A 21,274-nucleotide genomic window follows, 5' to 3' on the forward strand; every position below is an offset into this window, starting at 1 on the left:
TTGATAAATATATTTCGAAGATAGATATAACGTTTGTAAGTAAACAACAATGACTAGGTAACGATAAGCAGACGAAATAATTAGATCGAATAACACGAGAGTTTATTTTCGCAAATTTATCGTGCTTTATTCGTGTTCCTTGATTGTAATATTTTTAACATTTACCAAAAAAAAAGAAAATTAAGAAAAAATATAAATCAATGGTTAATTCACACATATGCATCGTATGAAATTCTCAAATCAACAATTAAAAAATATATTCTATAAGGAAATAATATGTATTAATAAAAAATTAAAATAAAACATTATATATAATACAAAACAGTCTATTAATAAGACTCTTATTTAACCTTTTTTTTCTAAATTATTAGACATAGTCCATCTCATGTATGCGAATATAATCTTACATCAGTGAGAGCTTAAATTAATAAAATGCAAGATATGCTTAAATTTACACGTACGCACGAGGAACTATGTATGTACATTTGTAAACAAAATTATTGGACAAGAATATATATATATATATCAACAATGAATATTCTTAATTTGGTGATTTTTGTGATTTTGAATTTACATTAGTTATTTGCTCTTTATCTACATCTGAGGTTTTTGTATTTTGGTTTGGGTTTTGACCTGCTCTTGCACACGCTTTCTTATGCATCGGCCAATGTAATCTTTGACATTCTCTATCACAATATTGTACAGCTTTACATTTACTGCACTTCTTACTTGCTTTTTCTTCTCCACAAGTGATACATATCAATGCATTATCATTAAACCCTCTTTGTCCATTAATTGCAGCAGATACAACTGATACCGCATAAGGTGGATCAGATCCCGCAAGAGTAGCCACCATTTGACGAAATATAGTACTATCTCTAAATGGAAATTCTCTTACGGATTCTCTTAGAAAAGCTTCTTGATATTCGGATACTCCCTCGCTTTTATTACATTTCAATAACTTTCTAATGAATATCTCAACTACATCCGACTTTTTTTCTTCTCCCTCTTCAGTTATCTTGTCTTTATCATTCTTCTCCGCTTTCATAGCTTCTTGTCGCTTTTGACATTTTATTATCTCCGCTACTACGCAACTAAGATAATGATATTTAAAAGCCATAACCTCATTTGTTTCTGCTCCTCTAGTCATCTCTCTGTGACGCAAAGCCTCCAACACTTTTTGAATCTATGAAAAAAAGACAATTGTTTCTATAGAAAAAAATTCATGGCTACCCAAATATATATTTCGTACACACAATGTGCATTTCTAATCAATCTTACCTTATGCGCATTTTCTAAAAGACCAGGCGATCTCTGAAAATTCATAGCTACGCGAACTGGATGAACATTAACTTGCATTATAAATTTATGAAAAGAATCCGCTAAATGTGGTGGAAGCATAGGTTCTGTTTGAAGACCTTGTACTTGTATAAAATAATCTATGTCTGCCTTTGGAATAAAATTGTTGATTGTAGCAACGCAATTGTGATTGCCAACGAATGCTGCCATTTGCGCTGGTGTACGTCCAACACTATTTGTAGCTGTCAAATGGGCACCATGCGACATTAGAAGATGACACAAATCTGCATTTCCACTTAGAGCAGCAAAATGTAACGCCGTATAAGCATGCTCATGTTGGCCCGCATTAACATCAGCACCCTGTATTAAAATACATTTTTGAATGATAATGCATTGAATTGCAGAGTAAATAATAGAAAGGATGTTTTACTCAATGATCATATACAATTGATATAAGTATCATTACAAACATATCATATCTATAATATAATCATATATATATATATATGAATTATACTTTGAAAAATCTTTTTTAATTTTGTTGGTTAGGAATCTTAAGTTTATTTTAAATGAAAGATAGCAACAGTTTATTCCCGAACTTTCGATTATTGAAATAAGTTCAGTTCTTGTTTGAAATTGTTTGGCTAATAAACATACATACATATATACACACTGATATAAGTATTATTACAAACATATCAACAAATATATATATATATATATGTATATGTATGTTTATTAGCCAAACAATTTCAAACAAGAACTGAACTTATCTCAATAATCGAAAGTTCGGGAATAAACTGTTGCTATCTTTCGTTTAAAATAAACTTAAGATTCCTAACCAACAAAATTAAAAAAGATTTTTCAAAGTATAATTCATATTCGAAATAATATATATAAACAAGCAAATTTGAATTAACATAACCAATAACGTAATAATAAATGAACTGAAGAAGTAAATAAGGCGGGATACATTCTAACCTACCTGATCGAGAAGCATCTGTACAATTTCCTTATTTCCTTTATAACAAGCATGCTGCAGCGGACTCATACCATTTTCATCGACAAATTCAACCTTAATTTTATTCGTCGCCAAAAGCGTTTTAATTTCTGACACTTCATTTTTATTAATTTTATCAAAAATTTCTTTTTGCAAATCAGTTAGACCTTCCTTGGAGGGCGCCATCTTGACTGGAATCGATAGTCACTACTCGAATAATCGAAGTCGTCGATTGGATCGATATTAATACTTACTAAAATGTCTCGATAAATGTTTTTAATATATATTTCGATAATTCGTATATTAAAACAACAAAAAATATAAAAAAAAAAATACAGAAAATTCAAATCAAAATTTTTTACAAAATAAAAGAAAAAATATAATAATAATAATAATAATAATAATAAACCTGGTATTATGTGAAATATTTAAAAACAAATATTCAATCGTAAGAAAAATTAGAAGACCAAAGTATGTAAAAAAAAATAATTCATAGACAATATTCTTTTTTAAAAAATAAACAAAGTTTTTTTCTTCTAAAATAATTAATAGAAATATATTCTTCATTATCAAATAAACAAATTTTATTTTAATAAAATGAGCTTTACATTTGTTATATCATCATTATACGTTGGCTTTTATTTAAACGAAGATTCAAGTACGAACCAGCAGTTATTACATGGCTTTGTGTGACAGTCTTATTTTTTGTATTTTTATTTATTTATTTTTTTCTCTTCTTTTTCGTCTATATATTATATATGTGGATTTTTAAAAACGTAAATGAAGAACAAATACTTTCGTATAGGTCACAAACAACGGCGCAAAATGCCTGCCCAATATGGCTCTTGGATAGGCATACGTATTTATTTTATTACCTGGGAAAAATATGACAAACGTTTTTAATTGTAATATATGATATAAGAGAGAGCGAGATACGTTTTTTCTTTTCGCAATGAGTATTTTCATATTTTAACTAACGATAAGACATTCCTCGATTAGAAGATTCGTCTATTATTTGATTATTCAATAATATTAACAAGGCCCGAGCTGCTACCGATGGCTGAGGCTGCAACTCAGATGCGATGTACAAAATATATATTATTATTATTATTATTATTATGTTTATTTATGTGTATATATATATATATTAATTCCCCTAACAACAACTATAAACTATATCATACATAAATATATATATGCACATAGACTATTATCTATGGATCTTACAACGGTAAGTCCGAAAACACTTAGCATCTATTCCGAATAGTATACCGCTAGTCCTTCATATTTATTTATTTTTTCTTAATTTAATCTTTCTTCGTGCATATATGAAATTTTTAATAAAACAAATTCCCCTCCCCCGACGAATTTGTATAAGATATACTTAAATATATTTAACAAACAAATTTCTTAAATAAAAAAAGTATTTTGAATTATTTTAATAAAATATACAATTATTTCAAAATAAAAATAGATTAAAGATAATTATTTCCTACACATCATAGTGAATTAGGCTAAATAGAATTAGGCTTCTTATATCATTGCACGTATTATAACATTACTTTAATTAATATTAACGAGGACTGAGCGGAACGTTTTAATGAACCGTACCCGTGCGAATTCCATCCGACGTTTTTTCAAGTTGTGCGTCGGTGGTATATTTTATTATATCTAATATAATTATTATAATCGAGAGAAAGAGAGAGAGAGAGAGTGAGAGAGAGAGAGAGAAAGAAGGTATCCTTTTACGCGTATAGTCTACACAGCATATACGTCCAGATCTAATACGATCTATAGACGAGATGATCTAACGTAAACGAAAGAAGATATAACAACAAAAATATTCATCTCGTTAGACGAGATATCGATATTATCTACTAGTACAATTTTTATTTAAATGAGTATAATCAATTTTAATTCGATTTAAAGTAAAACGCGCGATCAATATATGTATATATATAATGCGATTAGGAACTTTTTCGTAGCCAGAAATCGCGAGATATTTTTTGTGCAATCATTTTTCTTACACATATCTACGAATTTATGTATGTATGTATATATGTATGTTGTGTATTATGTTGTATATGAATAATCGAATAATTTCAAGCTATGCACAAACGTCAACGTTGTACAATAAAATTTGCCAAATTTGTCGAACGATAATTTAAAATTTACTTTTAATAATTAATCTAACATTATAATATATATATATACGTTGCAACATGCGCGGCATCATAATAATATTTACAATCGACGCTTGTAATTTGAGATCGTTCGTATATATAACTTAATTCGTATATATTATATATTTACTTGAATTTTTATTTTCAATCTCAAGTAAGAAGATATCATTGTATCGTGAAGCCTAAGTGAGTGCGTTCAAAATCGCTCGTCCATTTTGTTTGTTTGTTTGTTTGTTTGCTTGTTTGCTTGTTTAAAAGAAGAAAAAAAAGAACATTAATTTATTATCTTCTTTTTCTTCTTTTGTTTCTGTTTAATTGTAAGTCATATTAGATCAATTTTAAAGTAAATCATGTTCAAAGATAATCGTCCTTTTTTTAGCAAAGATATTCTCTAAAACGAGAACCATTCAAAACCACGATTGTACTGTCCTAGACCGGTTCTGGTGGAGGATCGACATCAACACCTTCTCTTGATTGAATCATCACTTCAGTTTGCTCTTTTGTTAATTCTTTGTTATCCTTGCTCGCGTTAGTATAATCTTGATCGGCAACAAAACTTCGACGAACAGCACCGTTTGCTACCGATGATAAATCAGCGTTCCTTTGTTGAGTGTCTCTCCATGGTGTCGTTAAAATTTTCATTCTCTGCAATCATTTACTTAATTTTATATTATATATAATATCATTTTTTTATATTGAATTTTTTTAAATTAAATAGTCAGTACATATATATGTGAATGTTATATATAAGTATAAATAATTTATTTATATTTATAATAGGGTTAAGGTTACGTATTTATTTTTTATTATAAATACTAAATAAAAATATAGAAAACTATTGACCTAATAAATAGTATTAATTTATAGAATGTACTCAAACTTACATCCAGGATCATTCAATGTTTCATGTTCGTATTAACGAATAATTTAATGACCTATATGAATAATTAATACAATTTGTGAAAGTGTAATAATTGAATTACCTGAACAAACGTGCCTGGAGTGACGATTATCTTATAAATTGCGACACCAGGTATCATGATTATCGAGGAACTAGCAATTAACCAACCCATTACATTTGCCCATAATGGATATACGTAATCCTCATAGGTTAATGGCTCATAACCCATTAAACCGTAAACGATGATGAACTGTTAGGAAAATAAAAATATCAAGCCTAATATTATCTCAAAAATAAATAACTTTTTGATTTGTTTTACAAACGAAATAAATCGATAGATCATTATTTGTGGGGGAGAAGAGAAAATCTTACCATGATAAAAATCGGTGCTACAAATTTCCAACAGACTCGCCAATAAAGACCTGGTGAAAATCCGATCATGTCTTTGATGTCAGCACAAAAACGATCAGCACCATATATCCAACTGATCGCAATTGCTTCCGCAAGAACTGCGAATAACATAGAATAACCTGCCGCGTATCGATCGAGTAGATGGAAAAAATAAAAGCCACCCTATGAAGAAAATCATTTTTTTAGAATGTATTAATTATTTTTTTCTCTCTTAATATTTCGTTAATAATTAATAAAAATGTAATTAGTATTTTTGAACCTGTGAGCAAGATGCTAGTCCAACGACGAAATAGAGAGTGAAGAGACATGCAACAAATATCTCACGATGGTTGCCTATAACAGGGAACTCATCACTAAGGGCTGTTATTATTGCTTCTGATCCACCAAACTACGAGAGATAAAATATATCAATCTGAATATGAAAAAATATATATATATATATAAAAAAAAAACAAACAATTATATGATCACAGATAATTTAAGTATATTTACCGAACTGTCTAAACCTAAAGTAAGTAACATCATGAAAAATATCAATGCCCAAAACATTGAACCTGGCATCGTTGCAATAGCTGCTGGATAAACTATAAATACCAATCCAGGTCCTTCGGTAGCTACATCTTGAATAGATTTACCACTAGCACGTGCCATGTATCCTAATACCGAAAAAATTACGAATCCTGCTATGAAGGAAGTTGCACTGTTGATCACACTCGTTAGTAAGGCGTCCCTATTATAAAAATAATTTATATCTTTCTGTTAATCATTTAAAACAAATCAATTATATATCATATTTTTTAAAAATATTATAAAATATTTCTATAAGAGGAAGATATTTGCTATTTTTTATTTTTTTATTAACATTATATCTTACTTGTAAACATTGTTGTGATATTTGTTATAACTTGCGTATGCTAACAATACGCCAAATCCTGGTCCCAATGAGAAGAACACTTGAGTAGCTGCGTCAACCCAGACCTAGAAAAGAACAAAAAAAATATGTTAAATGATTTACCATCCTAATTCAAATTATTATTTAAGAATGGAAAGAAAAATTTGGAATTTTGTAGATCAATCAAAATAACGAGTTGAAAAAACTCGACAATCTAATTTATGTCATCCATCAATTTATACACTCACTATAGGGGAAAAAAAGAGAAAAAATCATAGAAAGAAGTATGACCAGTGAAAAGAATAATTCATTCTGAGCGTAATCCTAGTACCGTATAAAATTATGGGTAAGAGAAAGAAAAAGAAAAAAGGAAAGAAAAATGTGACCATTTCGTTGAAGAGTCAAAAGGGTCGACCCTGTCCTATCGTACGACCAAAGTATAATGGTCATTATGACAGGTACACAGAGTTTCCATTTTCATCACAACGACGGTTAAAATTTCCTTTCTTTATTTATCTTTTTCTACGTTTTTTTCACAGCAAGGTATTTCCAGTCATTTTCAACTAGTATTTCTTTTTTTTTCCTTTTAACTCTATTATAAAATCACATATTAATAATATATAAAATAAAATACAATATAATCAAATATTAAATTAATAAATTATTTAATTGCTATTTTAAACAAATTATTTAATGAATATTTTGCAATAATTTAATGATATTTAAAATAATCAGTTATTGTTATAAATTTAAGATTTCATTGCAGAGATTAAAAATGTAAAAAAATATTGACCCACAATAATAAATAACAGTTATAAATAAATATAATATATTATTTATATAGCCGCTTTTAAATTAACATACATATGTACGTAATGTATGCAAAAGATGTTCACATATTTCGTTACCATGTCACCATTATCTACGACCATTATCTATCTGTTTCTTCTTGTCTCTGCGATCGGTTAGCTTTCACAGTTATTATTTTAGTTTACTACAGATAGGTGTTACTAAAGGTGTTAAACGCGTTTCTATTTTCTAAACGTTAAGCACAAAATTTATCTAAAGATCTAATTTACTGTAATAATTAAAATTATTCGAATATCAACGTAATGATTTATAGATAAATAAATAAATAAAATATACCTCAGCTTTAGTTATCGCAGAAAAATTTGGATTTAGATAATAACGAATGCCTTCGCCACTACCAGGTAATGTAACACCACGAATTAATAAAATCAGTAATACTGCATACGGGAAAAGAGCTGTGAACCAGACCACCTGTAAGAATATATCGAATATTTGAACTATAGAAAATTTTTAAAATATTCACGAAACATTAATAAATAAACAAAAATCTTACCTTGCCCGACGTAGAAATACCTTTCCAAAGAGAGAAATAACATATTAGATAAACAACCAATAAACATAATGCAATGTCCCATTTAATAGTCCCAAGATCATGTATTCCAGCACTCTGATGCAGCTCCAAAATTGCGCGACTTTAAAAAAAGACAATAATATAACGTGTCATTTAAAATTCAATTATAATATAAAATTCTAAATGATTTTAAATAAGCAAATTTATTAAAAATGCTAATAATGCTTGATAAAAATAGCAAATTTATTTATAATTATATTATTAACAATTACTAAATTACGTATATATATCAAATCACATTGAAATGATTAAACTTTGATAATGAATTAAAAAAACAAATTATAAATAATTTGAAATAATGTTTGAGAAAAATATGATACTAACTTGAAGTATTCTTGAGCAGCACTGGTGTGTTTAGACTTATTTTTCATCGAGGTAAGTGCAAGAACATCGAAAGGATCATTGACCGAAAATATTCCAGTGATGTTGTAAGCCGAATCAAAATTGATGTCGTTGGATGGTTGCTCATTAAAAGCATAAGAGACGTTTACATCGAACTCACGACAGAGTGGTGTGTTCCATGGATTATTACACGTTGTCCAAGGTAACATTCCAGAAAATGAGGCGAAGAAATAACGAAGTGCCCATGCAATTATTACGTTGTAATAAAAGTCAACGTAGAAAGCGATTAGGACAACGGCATAACCGATTCCTGAATCAAATTAACCGGGTGTTTTAATTAAATGTTAAAGTGCCTTTTGATCTCATTCGCTCTGCTAATTTTAACATTCTCTCTCTCTCTCTCTCTCACTCTCACTCTCTCCTAATTCCATTAAATCTTATAATAAGTTTTATTTATCATCGCAATTTATTCCAATCTAAAAATAAGTCATTAATATTAAATCTATTTTATGACAATAATTTTTATTTCATAAAATATATTTAACACTACATGAATATTCTTTTAACCGAAAAAATCTCGATCGAAAGAAGATAAATTTTGATAGAAGAGAAAATAATGAAAAAAATCGACAGTAAATTTGGTCTTTCAATTTATCATCGTATATATCTATTAAGTACGACAATTATTTCGATATCTTTTAATTAAAAATCTATTATTTATTTATAAAATAATCACACACATCTGTTACTATTCGAAATAGTTTTCATAATTATCGATGATTTATTTTTCAAAAAAACTCTCAAATTCCCTTGACAAAAATAAAATATCATATTTGATGAAATAAATTTAATTTATTTTGATATTGATTATAGTTCTATGGTAAAACTATATCTAGTTATAAACTAGCAATATAATTATAACGAATCAAATACAATTAATATCTTAATAAATCAAAGTACCGAATTAATTGCTACTATTAATATTAATTAAATTTATAAAGAAAGAATAAAACAAAAAATATATAAACGATCATCTTTATTACTCGATATCCTTTGGAAAGTAACCCCTAATCTCCGCACTGAGTACATGTATAGTACAATATGTATATATATGATAGTATATTGAGAATATTCGACGGACTGACTGGATAAAATCGTGACGTGGAAATGAAGTTGAAAATCGGCGGAAATGGAGGCTCTTTGCGAACCTCGATGTTCCTCCTCCTTGAAAGAGAATGTGACCGAGATGAAGAGAGAAAGAGAGAGAGAGAAGGCTAGGCTTTCCATGGATTTATACGTAAAGTGCCGTGGTAAATGGCTGAATTGAATATAGCACCGTTGCTATATATATATATATACACACACACACATAGTAGTATAGCTACATGCCCACGTACAATCCTATACATGAATGGTGTGTGGGTGTGTGTGAAATACATAACTTCGGAGGTTGAAAGCCGGTCCAGCGACTCTTAGAACCAGATGATTGTTCTCAGTCAGCCAATGGCAAGAAAAGAAAGAAAGAAAGAAGGAAGGGAAAGAAAGGAAGGAAGGAAAGGCAAGTGCAAAAACAGGAAAATCGAGTAGCACTGCGATCTCACTTGGAATACCAATGTCTCTTTTCTACTCTTAGAACGCTTAGGTACTATTACCTACCCCACCATACTACTGGATTTAAGGAAAAGGGACCGAGTAACAAGGGCAAAGAGGATTTGGAAAACTTAAAGAGTACTTTCATACTCTCAGTCTTTCACTCTCGATCTCCTTTCGATCGACATTTATATACATATATATATATCCATACGAATCTGACGAGATTTATTTATTCTAATTTTATCTTTCATTTCGTTTGATAAATCATATGTATTTTTTAATTAATATTTTATAATATTTAGTATGGCAAATTATTGTTTGCGTAGTTTCTACATTTTTTTATCATTAATCTTTCCAAAACGACAAGAATTTTATTGGTTATTTTTTATATTGGTAAAGAATATACAGGATATCTTATAACTGGGGTGATACAAATCTTTAAATTTATTTTCTTCTAAAACGAAATCTTATATGAAAATATTTGATTATACATTTTTAACTTATGTTAGTTTTTCATGTAGTTTTTTTTCTTACTTGTATCACCAATTACATAACATCTTGTATATTATAATATAAGATAATCCGAAAATTCGTGTCGTTTTAATCAATAAAGATAAATAATAAACAATTTTAAAAACAGTTTAAATATTCTTACTTAATTATCAATTATATTATAGTTTATTTTTTTTTTGAAATTACCTTTGAGAAGTGGTACCAAACGACCCCAACACGTTATGGCCCCCTTTCTGTTGAACTGACCCAAAGCAAGTTCCATGTAAAACAGTGGTATACCACCAACGATCAACATGATGCAATAAGGGACCAGAAATGCACCTGAAATATTAAAAAGATTTTATTAATTAATTGGATAAAATGTGTATTCTTCTGTTTCTTTTTTTTTTTTTTTAATTTTTTTCTCAAGATTCTTGATCTTATGTCCAGATTCGATTATCTTTTTTTCCTTTCGAAAAAGCGAATAATTAGAAGGGAAAAAGAAAAAAACTTGAGTCGAGTACTTTCCCCTCGTTCGATAAGAAGAACCAAACGTAATTGTATGATCAAAGGGAGAAGAAAAAAAAAGGTTTTAAGAAAGAAAGAATAAAACAAGGGCAGAGTGAATTAAAAAAGTGTTCTTGTTTTTGATAGCAATTTAACTCTCTAAAATCCAATTTTTTGATAGTAATTCGAAAAGAACAAATGTTTCCAACGAAAGTTGTTTCTTTTTTACATAGAATAATTTACTATTGTATAATATAAAAAATAATATAAATTTCTATCGATAAAATACGCTTGGTTTAAAATCGTTTCACTAAATAAATAAAAAAGAATTGTTAATTTACAATAAAATGATAAAACAAATAAAATAAATTAAGAACTTCGTAATATACACAAATTAACGAATAATTTTATAATGATAAAATAACAGATAAAATTTAAAAAAAAATCAAGATATCATAGTATACGTAAGTATAAATTAAATGTATGTGTGACTTCTGACAATTACACGATGTTTTAAAGTGTTAATGTGCATTGTTCAATAATACGTAGACAAGATAATATTGAAAATGAAACAAAAGAATAAATTCATAAAAAATACTTATATAAGTATTTTCTTTTTTTTTTCTTTTTCGTTCTGCACATCATCGATAATACACAATCGACTTGATCCTCTGAAACGGAGTTTTTAATGTCACCTTGCCACATTTCGGAAAGTTCGCTTACTCAATTACGCGCCTAAAAGCACTCGACCATCGTCGAGTTAAATTTCACAAAATGTAGTTATGCTATGATATGGCCACGATGATAGTGTAGAGAGTTATTATACATATATGTATACATATACATGTATACATGGAGAGTATATACATTCATATATATACGGGAGATTTTACGTAGTCTCTTTTCTACTTTTACTTTGTCTTTAGATCGGTCTCTCTATCTTTTTATAAGAAATATTCTGTCGTCATAGTATAATTAAAAAAAAAAGAAGTTATAATAATAATACTAATTAAAAATAACAAGAAATAAATTAGATCATATTTTACAATATATTAAACATTTTTCCAAATACTCGTAGACTTAAAGATGATTCATATATTACATATATTTATGCACATATATATATAAAATATGATATTATTTCAGGAAGATGAAAAATGAAAAAACGAAAAGAGTATCACGTTTATCCTCTCAAATCGTTTCGAGTATCTTCCTAGTAACCATGGAAACGTAATCGCATTAAAGAAGAATATTGTCTTCCGACGAGCTTAATTAATTTCTTTTTTCTTCTTTTACCTATTTCAAAATGAATCTTTTTCTTTTATCCATTCACCGATAATACTAATGATAGCACTATAATAATTTATTAGCTTTGGTAATCTCTCTATAATTATTTGATTAATTAACGTTCGTTATAGTTTTTATTAGTACTTTTTTTTCGTAAGATATTGTAATACATGACATAGATACACGTTATATGCAAATTGATTTGTCGTATGACAAAAATAATGAAAATATATTAATTCACATGCGGCTCAAAAAGGCGGGAAATGAGGGTAAAGAAGAAAAGGAGGAGGTTGAAGGAAATGTAAAAGGATTGTAGCCCTTCGGGGAAGCAAATGGAGATTATTCTGTTCTATTCTAAATTAATTCACATGCAAATAAGAAAATTTCAAATACGTTTGATTTATTTTTATCGTTTTGCATATAACATATGTTAGGTTGTCACAATAAGTACATACGATTAATGACTTTTATTTACTGTTAAACAAAAATCTCATTAATTTATTGGACAATATAATAAATATACATAATATATGTAAATGTTCAATCAAAGCACCAAAAAGTTATTATTTGCTCTCATTTGATTGACATTTTCAATTATATCAACACGTATTCTCCAGTAATTCATAATTCAGAAATTGTTATAACAAAAAAGAATGATTATTAATAAAATATATAAATAATAAATATGTGTACATGATTGACAATGTATTAGAACCTCTTAGAACCTCGTTAACATCTAAATCTTTCATCTTTCATATCTTTTATCCTAACGTAAGAGAAATGACATAGACAAACATCCGGTTTGATATAAAACTTCCGGTCAATTTTCTTCTTCCTTTGACAAGATTCACCTAGGGAGTTGGTAAATTAAACGCTAGTTTTGAAGCTTTAAACGAGTACCATGGAGCTAGTTTAAAATGGTTCAACCATTCAATCCAACCTTTATTTCATACATCCTCTCTTGCCCTTTAGACTTTTCTTAAGGTCTCTATTATCTCGAATTATATGTGCTATCGTTTAAAAAAGACTCCTAGGATCCGTCTCGTTTGCTTCGAATTCAATTTAAGATCACACGTCAAGATTTATTATTTATTTTTATCTCTCTTCTTTTTTTCTCTCTTGCTTATCTTCACCTTGTCGGCATCAATAAAAAGAACGATTTTAATCGAATACTTTTTTTTTCCTTACGAATCACCGGATATTATTCGTCGCAATTTTTCGCTTCGATGAATAATTCGAGAAGTAAAAAAAAATAATAATAGTAATAATAATAATAAAACAAAATAGGAGAAAAAAAATCAAAGAAATCAAACGATCAAACTGAGATATCAGACGCATTATACATAAAATCTACATAAATTATTTATCTTACCATATAATTGAATAATATTAGTTATAATAAGCGAACGGTTTAATTATAAAATAATCTTTGATTTTTTTTCCTTGTATACACCTACTAACGCTTCTGCACATGACCGCATCCGAGTAGTACATATACGAATGAAAAAAATACGACTTTGTCAATGGTAATAATATTATTTCGTAATAAACATAAGAGAAAAATAAATACTTAGAATAAAGATAAAAACCGCAAAAAAAAAGATTTCTATGAAAACTGATCGGCGGTTTCGAATGAATCGAATAAATATAAGATTCTCTTCCTTCTACGATATACATAACACGAATTCAAAATGGCGATGCAAGCGAATAACACAACGAACGTGAACTTAGGTTAGAAACGAACTCACGATTGGAACAAATGGAAGGAGAATAAAACGTAACACAACCAAGCGTGCACGTTGGGATAGGTACACGTCCATGATCAAAGGCCTCGCTCGAATGGGAAATTATAATTAATTAAGCTAATTGGAAATTAGCGACCGATCTTGCCCATCCTAATGGCGCGTAGCTTGCACGCCCTACTCTCCTCTTTTAATTGCGTTAGTAGTCGCTTTTGAGGAGCCTCTGTATCGCTGACAGTCTGCCCTAATCGTATTCCTACAGGCTTCTCGATAGAGCTGAGACTAATGGTTTCGTCGTCTTCATTGCCTTCGGCCTTGCAAGTCTTTTCTCTCTCACTCTCTTTGTCACTTTTATACACACATACACTCACGATTACAATTTCTCCATTCTTTTCCTTTCTACCATCAATCTTTTCTAGATCAAGCTAGTTAACTTCCAAAATAAAGACATTCTATAGGATTAATTTTCGATATAGTTAGTTTTCATTTTCAATACATTTATTTACCTTTTATTAATTTTTCTTTATATATATATAATATTTATATAATATTTCCTTTTGGAATAAATGTATTCTTTTTTTTCTTTATCAATATAATCTTTAATTTCTTAGAATTTATATTTTCATGCGTTGTCATAGAAATAATTTTCAAAAATATGTGTAAAGTTATATTTAAAATTTATGACAGGAGAGAAGTGTTTTACGTTGAAAATAAATTTCTTTCTTTTTTTTTTTTTGTAGATATTATCATCTTTGATATTTTATTGCTAATAGAATTTATTGCTAAGTTATATAAAAGATAATAAATTAAAAAAGAATATTTATATGAAATATTTACTTATTTTTTTATTATTATTACAGAAATGTGTACTATCTAGAAAATTAAAAAAACACACATCGTTTTATTGATTCTATAAAAGAATTTTTATTATTCCTAGGAATCTTTCGCCATCGGTGGTAAAAAGAATAATTAAATGTGTTGATATTTTATGATATAATTGTATTAAATTACACGTTATTTATTGCCTTTGTCGTAAATAATAAAAAAGGTGAGAATAAGAAGAAAAAAAGAAAAACTAGTGTTTAAAGATTTTTTTACATTCTTGAAATATGTGTTGCCAAACATAAATTATGTCTTTCAATTAATACGAGATGCATTCTTGATGTATTATTTTGTTTTTCTGTTTTTTTTTTTTTTTAACGATCTTATCATAAATAGAAATCATTACGAGTTTCGATCAATTAAATGTGTTTAAACAGGAAAATTTTGAGAAAATAAATAAAAGAGAGAGAAAGAGAACTTTCCTCTATATTTTGCATAGGTGTTTTGACGAAAGAATGAATATACAATGATCAAAATAAATTGACTCACTATAAAGCCTGTTATGGAAATTCGATGAAACATACGTATTTATATATAAGTGACAACATAACTTGCAACGATATTAAAATTTATTTATCGTGTATATCGACTGTAATCTTCTTTTGTACTGAAAATTTGAAATTTCTGAATGTTTTATGCGACATTATGGAATATTTATTAAGAAAATTCTAGTAAATTTCTCAAAGTAAAAGTATAATTTGAATCAACTTTTAATATATACATATTTATACATAAAAGATTGTATTTTTATTTCGAAATTGTTAAATCGCATTTTAAATATCATGAACTTTGATATGGTACTCTTATTTCGAAGTTAAATTGTTTGATACTTTAACTTTGATTTCATCAAATTGTTTTTCTCTACTATGATCAAATTTTGTAAATATTATATTACGTATAATTTTTTATTATAAATTTAATACGTTTCTATTTATATGTGATTAATGTTCTGTAAAATAAACGATCAATCTGTAATAAGATTTTGTTCGATATAAATAAAAATTTACCAATAAAAAAAGAAAACCAATTTTAATTACGAAAGAAAAGTATTGTAACAAAAGATAATAATTGTAATAATAAATATAAATAAATATAACGAAAAATATAACGTTAAATGAAAATGTTACATTTAAATTTGAAAGAAAATTAATCCTGAAATTGTCGCTGGTATAAATGACAATTAAAAGACAGAGATTACTCGTTCGGTCTTTCAATTACGAAGAAATTTCATCCCTTAGAAAGACGGGACTGCATTGAGAAAGCTTCTCTAAGAGAGAAAGAGAGAGAAATGAGGGGTCTAAATCCGAAGGTCATTTTCCACGAGGTAAATGGCAATTAGTCTACCGGTTAACGCGGTATTACTTAGCTACTGGGTTGCATTACCAAACGCACAGTCATTTCTCGTACGCTCGTCAACTATTAAATAAGTTTGTGTAACGATATTATTAACGGGTGTTAAATAAATTAAATATTACTATGTATTACTAAAATAATTGTTATATTGTAAAGGGAACGATAAACGCGATATATTTTTAAAAAGATAATAAATTATTGTCTATAAATCAGAAATACACATAATGTACGCACCATAATTTCATATTAAAACAAAAATTTCCCCAAAATTAATAACGTTGATAAAAAATTAATTTTGTGTGACATATTATTACCTCTATTTTTGTAACAGATTCATTTCTATATCTAACATACGCTATTGTAAATAGAAATATTACAATTTTATATTAAATGAAATTTTGAAAAAATATAAATATAAATATCGTGTGATTACTTTCCGCCATATTGGTAACAGATTTATTTCTAGACCTAACAAATATTAATTGTTAGTTTGAATTCTGTGATTTTATACAAAAATAACATTAAATATCGTTAATGGAAAGGAGGAAAGGGGAGTTAATTTGGTATTACTCACCACCACCATTTTTGTAACAGAGATATGGAAATCTCCAAACGTTCGCAAGATCAACAGCGAAACCGATGACTGATAGAAGAAAATCAACTTTTCCAGACCAGGTCTCCCTACGTTCGACGTTATCGTCGATCTTCGAGTCCTTTATCACCCTCGACGACATGGCGCTAAGAATTCACCTAAAATCAAAGATAATTAATCACATTAATTATCAAAAAAGATAAAAAACATGTGCACATATAAATCATTTTTTAAAAGTTCATTTATTTCTATATCGACATTTTTAAGATTTGAATTACTAGAAAAGTGGATTTGTAATTTGAATTACTCAATAATATCAAATGTTAAATTCATACTATTGAAAAAAAAAACAGATCATTCATACAATAACATTTAACAGTTAACACTCTATTAACCCCTATTATCACGAATAAATAAATAAAACATTATAGTATACACAACTGATAATGAAAATAGAAAAATTGAACTTTTAAATAAATTCACTTATACCCAATATATATATATATATATATATATATATATATATATATATATTAATATTATTTGTATTATCAAATAAATCATAAAATGAATGTTTGTCAATTTTTTTGTTTTAACTTTACAATCAAGCATTATAATTACCAACACACATATATACATATATATATATAATATAAAAGGAAAAAAAAAGGAAAAAAAACCTAGATAAAAAGGAACAAAAATTATCGTTTATTAATATCGTCAAAAATAGAAAGGGTGAGAAGGGGGGTTGTTGCGATGAGTCGGATGCGAGGCTCGCGTGTAATTTGGTGACGACATGTTATCGATAGCACTTGAAGCGACAACGCTTGAACCCCGAACGAGCTTATTGTGTGTGGCTCCCTGTGGAATGATGACGGGTGTACCGGTCAAACGGGGACGATATTTCAAAGGCGATCGTCGCTACGACCTCAAGCTATATATATCACTCACTCACTCATATTCGCACATACTTATACATAACATACACAAATTCTGTCTATCTATCTGTCTGTCTGTCTGTCTGTTTCTGTCTCTGTTCTATGTCTCTATCCCTATCCCTATCCCTATCTCTCTCTTTCTCTCACAATTCTCGACGACACTCGACTAGGGGTTTTCTGTCACGTGCAATGATCCACGCTTGTCCACCGTACCCGAGCCGATTAATTGATATTCACACAGTTATATATCTATCGATTATACCGATCAGTCTTTGCTAAAAGTGGGTGCGAAATGTCCCCCCCTATAGAAAGAGAACAAGAGAATCATCATTGTCAATTTTATAACACGTCCATACATTTTTATATCCTGATTTTTTTTTTTTCTTAAAAAGTCTCGTACGAAAGTTTTACTTTTGCGGTTTAGAGAATTCTCTTCTTTTTCTTTTTTTATTTTGAATGGAACATGTGTTTTTTTTTTTTCATTTAAAAAGAAAACAAAATAAAAGCTTCCGTAATATTTTGTAATTAAACAAAAATTATATAATTTTCAAATCAAAAATTAAATTTTCAAAATTTTTATTGAAAAGAAAGAATTCTAAAACTTCTGTGTATTATTAAAATAGTTTTTTTTTCCTTTTATATCAGGTTAAATGTTTAGATAAAATGTTTGAAAATATTCGAAACAAAAATATAATAATATATAATAATTCGAATGAATAAAAAAAGATACAAATATTTAAATAAATTTTCTTCTAGTGTTTATCTGTTATGCAAAATTCGTCTAATCTTTGAAAAAAAGAAGTCTAGTTTTTTTACACGCACACACACCTTCTGTCTCTCTCTTTTTATTTCTTTTTCTCTCTACGAGTAAAAACGTACAGAGAGTTTGTTCTCGTTTCACCTACGATCTCGAGAAATTTTAAACGTTTTAACAAGAAGACAGCACTCAAGAACGCAACTCTGACGCGAATAAAAGTAGAAACGTTGACGGTTTGCTTGATGAAGGAAGGATTCAAGTTCGAGGAAACATGCTCGCGCTAGATTACTTGCCGTCACGTTAGAGGGGGAATCACTTCAAGGTAATGGATCCGTCATTGCGATATTATAATTAAGTGCTTTGCGAATTTGATATCACAATTAATGATAATTATTTTCAAAATTTTAATTATATTATTTTGGATGTTCAAAATTATTTTCCCATTTTTTTTTTGTTTATAACATTTATTCCATAAGTAATATTTTATGCATTTTATATATTGATTTTACATATTATAATATATATTTTTATTCAACCTTAACTGTTAAAGAAAAGTAAATGAAAACTTGGTTTACGTTAACTTACAAATAATAAATCTACTTTGATCACTCATTTCATACTATTTCAATTTTAATATATAATACATATATATATATATATATATATATTATTTTTTTTTTTATTATAAATAATATATTTATTTTTATTATAAATTTAATATAATATTGTATATTATTTATTAGTTAAAAAAAATAAGTACACTTTTATCTATTTCATTAAACAATTAATAGAGACGATAATAAAGAAGATTCTTAAAAAATGTTAAAAAACTTTTCAATATTGTATACATCATATCTCTTTATAAGCAGCCCCTCTTTCCACCTCCTCTTCCCCGATGTCACTCGAATTTACTCCTACGCTAACGTCCACCATATATGCCCTAGATACGTCGAACGCGTTATTTCAAATTTGTTCAAGTTACTCTCTCTCTCTCTCTCTCTCTCTCTCTCTCTCTCTTTCTCTCTGTTTCTCTCATCGAGCATAAAGCATCGACATACATAAATACTCAAAATCCTGATATGAACCTCTCGTGTTATAGACAGATCACTTGGAATCGATTCTCGCTTTGTCAAGCATCGTGCTCACCTACGATCTATTCTATATATTTTTTTTTCTATCATGATTTCTCGTATAGAAAAATTAAAGTCTCCGAGAATAAAGAGAAAGACAATGATATCTTGTTATTTTTTTATTCCTCTTCTCTCTTTCTCTCTCTCTCTTTTTTTATTAAATATATAAAATAAGAAACATTAACAATAACTTCTTCTATCAAACTTGATCTAATATATTATATACATATAACTATAATAAACATTTTCATATAAAAATATTTAATCATATTTTCGAACGAATTAAAAATAAAATAAACGATTTATAAATGAACGTTGAAAATGATTTTTTGATTTCTTTTATAATTCGAATGATTTCTAATTTAAAAGAAAAAACATCTCGTCTAATATTTTCCCATATATAAAATAATTGTTCTTTTTTGTCTTTCTTTTATTTTGTAAACGATTCGATATAACGCATTGAAAATATAAAATTAGGAAATTTAACAGATAAATCTAAATATAAATATTTACGTACCTCGAGACAAAATTCACTATTTCTTTTGAAGAACTATTTTTCCTCTCTTTCTCTCTTTTTTTCAGGGTCGATTAGCGAAGAAGAACGAGAAAATCGACGAATTGTAAGGAAGAGGAGAGGCCTGGATGATCGGTGCGTGGCCCTTCGGTGTTCCAAATGACTCCCACAATGGAGAATCGCCAAAGAGTCAAAAGTAACTCGAAACTTGTATCGGTTAGACCCATAACACCCGATTTTTTCGCACTTATTTTATTTATCTACCCGTTATCTGCCCTCCTCTCTCTCTCTCTCTCTTTCTCTCCCTCTTTCTCTTATTTTTTCCCTTTACACTCTACCTATTTTCAATTCTCTTTCTCTTTCTTTTTTTCTCAGTCTCCCTCTCTCTCTCTCTCTCTCTCTCTCTCTCTCTCTCTCTCTCTTCTCTCTTCACCTTTACTCCTATACTCTATATCAATTTTGTATTACTAAACAATTAAGATAACGAAAACTCATGAGACAGAAAAAATATATAGAAAAAAAGAATAAAAATAAAAAATAAAGATACAAATTAATATTAAATTTAGACGATCATTATTCTCGTGAGAGATATGTACAATTTGAATATAAATAAAAATATAATATATATATATAAATTAAAAGATTATACTGTTTATAAAAAATATACAATTTTATATAAAAATTAAAAGAAATCTCGTCTTGCAAATAAAAGGAGAAAGAAGAAGAAGAAAAGAGATTGAAAACTGGAGAAATAAAAAAATATCGTCATCGATGGTGTAAAACCACCGATCTTTGGATTCTCTTCTATCCTTGGTAAACTCGATAATGACGATAAAGAAAAAGAAAGAAAGAAAGGGCGAGAAATAAGAGAGAGGAGAGGAGAGAGAGAGAGAGAGAAAGAGTGTGTAAGAAAGAAAAAAAGAAAGAAAGAGAGAGAGAAAAAAGAGAAATGAGTGAGTGAGCGAATGAATAAATGTGTGTATGTGGAACCTCCTCTTCGCGTAACTTCGAAAGATCG

General features: G+C 28.1%; 2 protein-coding genes across 4 annotated transcripts; both read right to left on the minus strand.

The window, feature by feature from the left end:
• Positions 1 to 101: 101 nt before the first annotated feature.
• Positions 102 to 2,502, minus strand: LOC107067032 (ankyrin repeat and MYND domain-containing protein 2). The gene is made up of 3 exons (XM_015322191.2): positions 2,285 to 2,502; positions 1,282 to 1,659; positions 102 to 1,186 (listed from the first exon to the last, which is right to left on the minus strand). The coding sequence occupies exons 1-3, from the start codon at positions 2,483 to 2,485 to the stop codon at positions 542 to 544; spliced, it is 1,224 nt and encodes a 407-aa protein (XP_015177677.1). The 5' UTR covers positions 2,486 to 2,502; the 3' UTR covers positions 102 to 541.
• A 352-nt stretch (positions 2,503 to 2,854) lies between these two features.
• DAT (Sodium-dependent dopamine transporter) lies at positions 2,855 to 21,265 on the minus strand. 3 transcript variants are annotated; one of them, XM_015322187.2, is made up of 12 exons: positions 20,260 to 21,265; positions 16,900 to 17,075; positions 10,762 to 10,896; positions 8,452 to 8,779; positions 8,050 to 8,188; positions 7,833 to 7,967; positions 6,669 to 6,772; positions 6,287 to 6,524; positions 6,054 to 6,182; positions 5,756 to 5,956; positions 5,466 to 5,633; positions 2,855 to 5,127 (listed from the first exon to the last, which is right to left on the minus strand). In XM_015322187.2, the coding sequence occupies exons 2-12, from the start codon at positions 17,057 to 17,059 to the stop codon at positions 4,912 to 4,914; spliced, it is 1,953 nt and encodes a 650-aa protein (XP_015177673.2). In that variant the 5' UTR covers positions 17,060 to 17,075; positions 20,260 to 21,265; the 3' UTR covers positions 2,855 to 4,911. The 3 variants fall into 3 exon arrangements, with proteins under 3 accessions (XP_015177673.2, XP_015177672.2, XP_015177674.2); XM_015322186.2 differs by lacking the exon at positions 20,260 to 21,265 and adding an exon at positions 18,684 to 18,834; XM_015322188.2 differs by lacking the exon at positions 20,260 to 21,265 and adding an exon at positions 18,735 to 18,831.
• Positions 21,266 to 21,274: the final 9 nt, after the last annotated feature.

This window comes from Polistes dominula, unplaced genomic scaffold (genome assembly GCF_049000335.1).
Source record: "Polistes dominula isolate Pdom_NZ unplaced genomic scaffold, Pdom_raw_medaka contig_37, whole genome shotgun sequence".
NCBI classification, from domain to species: domain Eukaryota; kingdom Metazoa; phylum Arthropoda; class Insecta; order Hymenoptera; family Vespidae; genus Polistes; species Polistes dominula.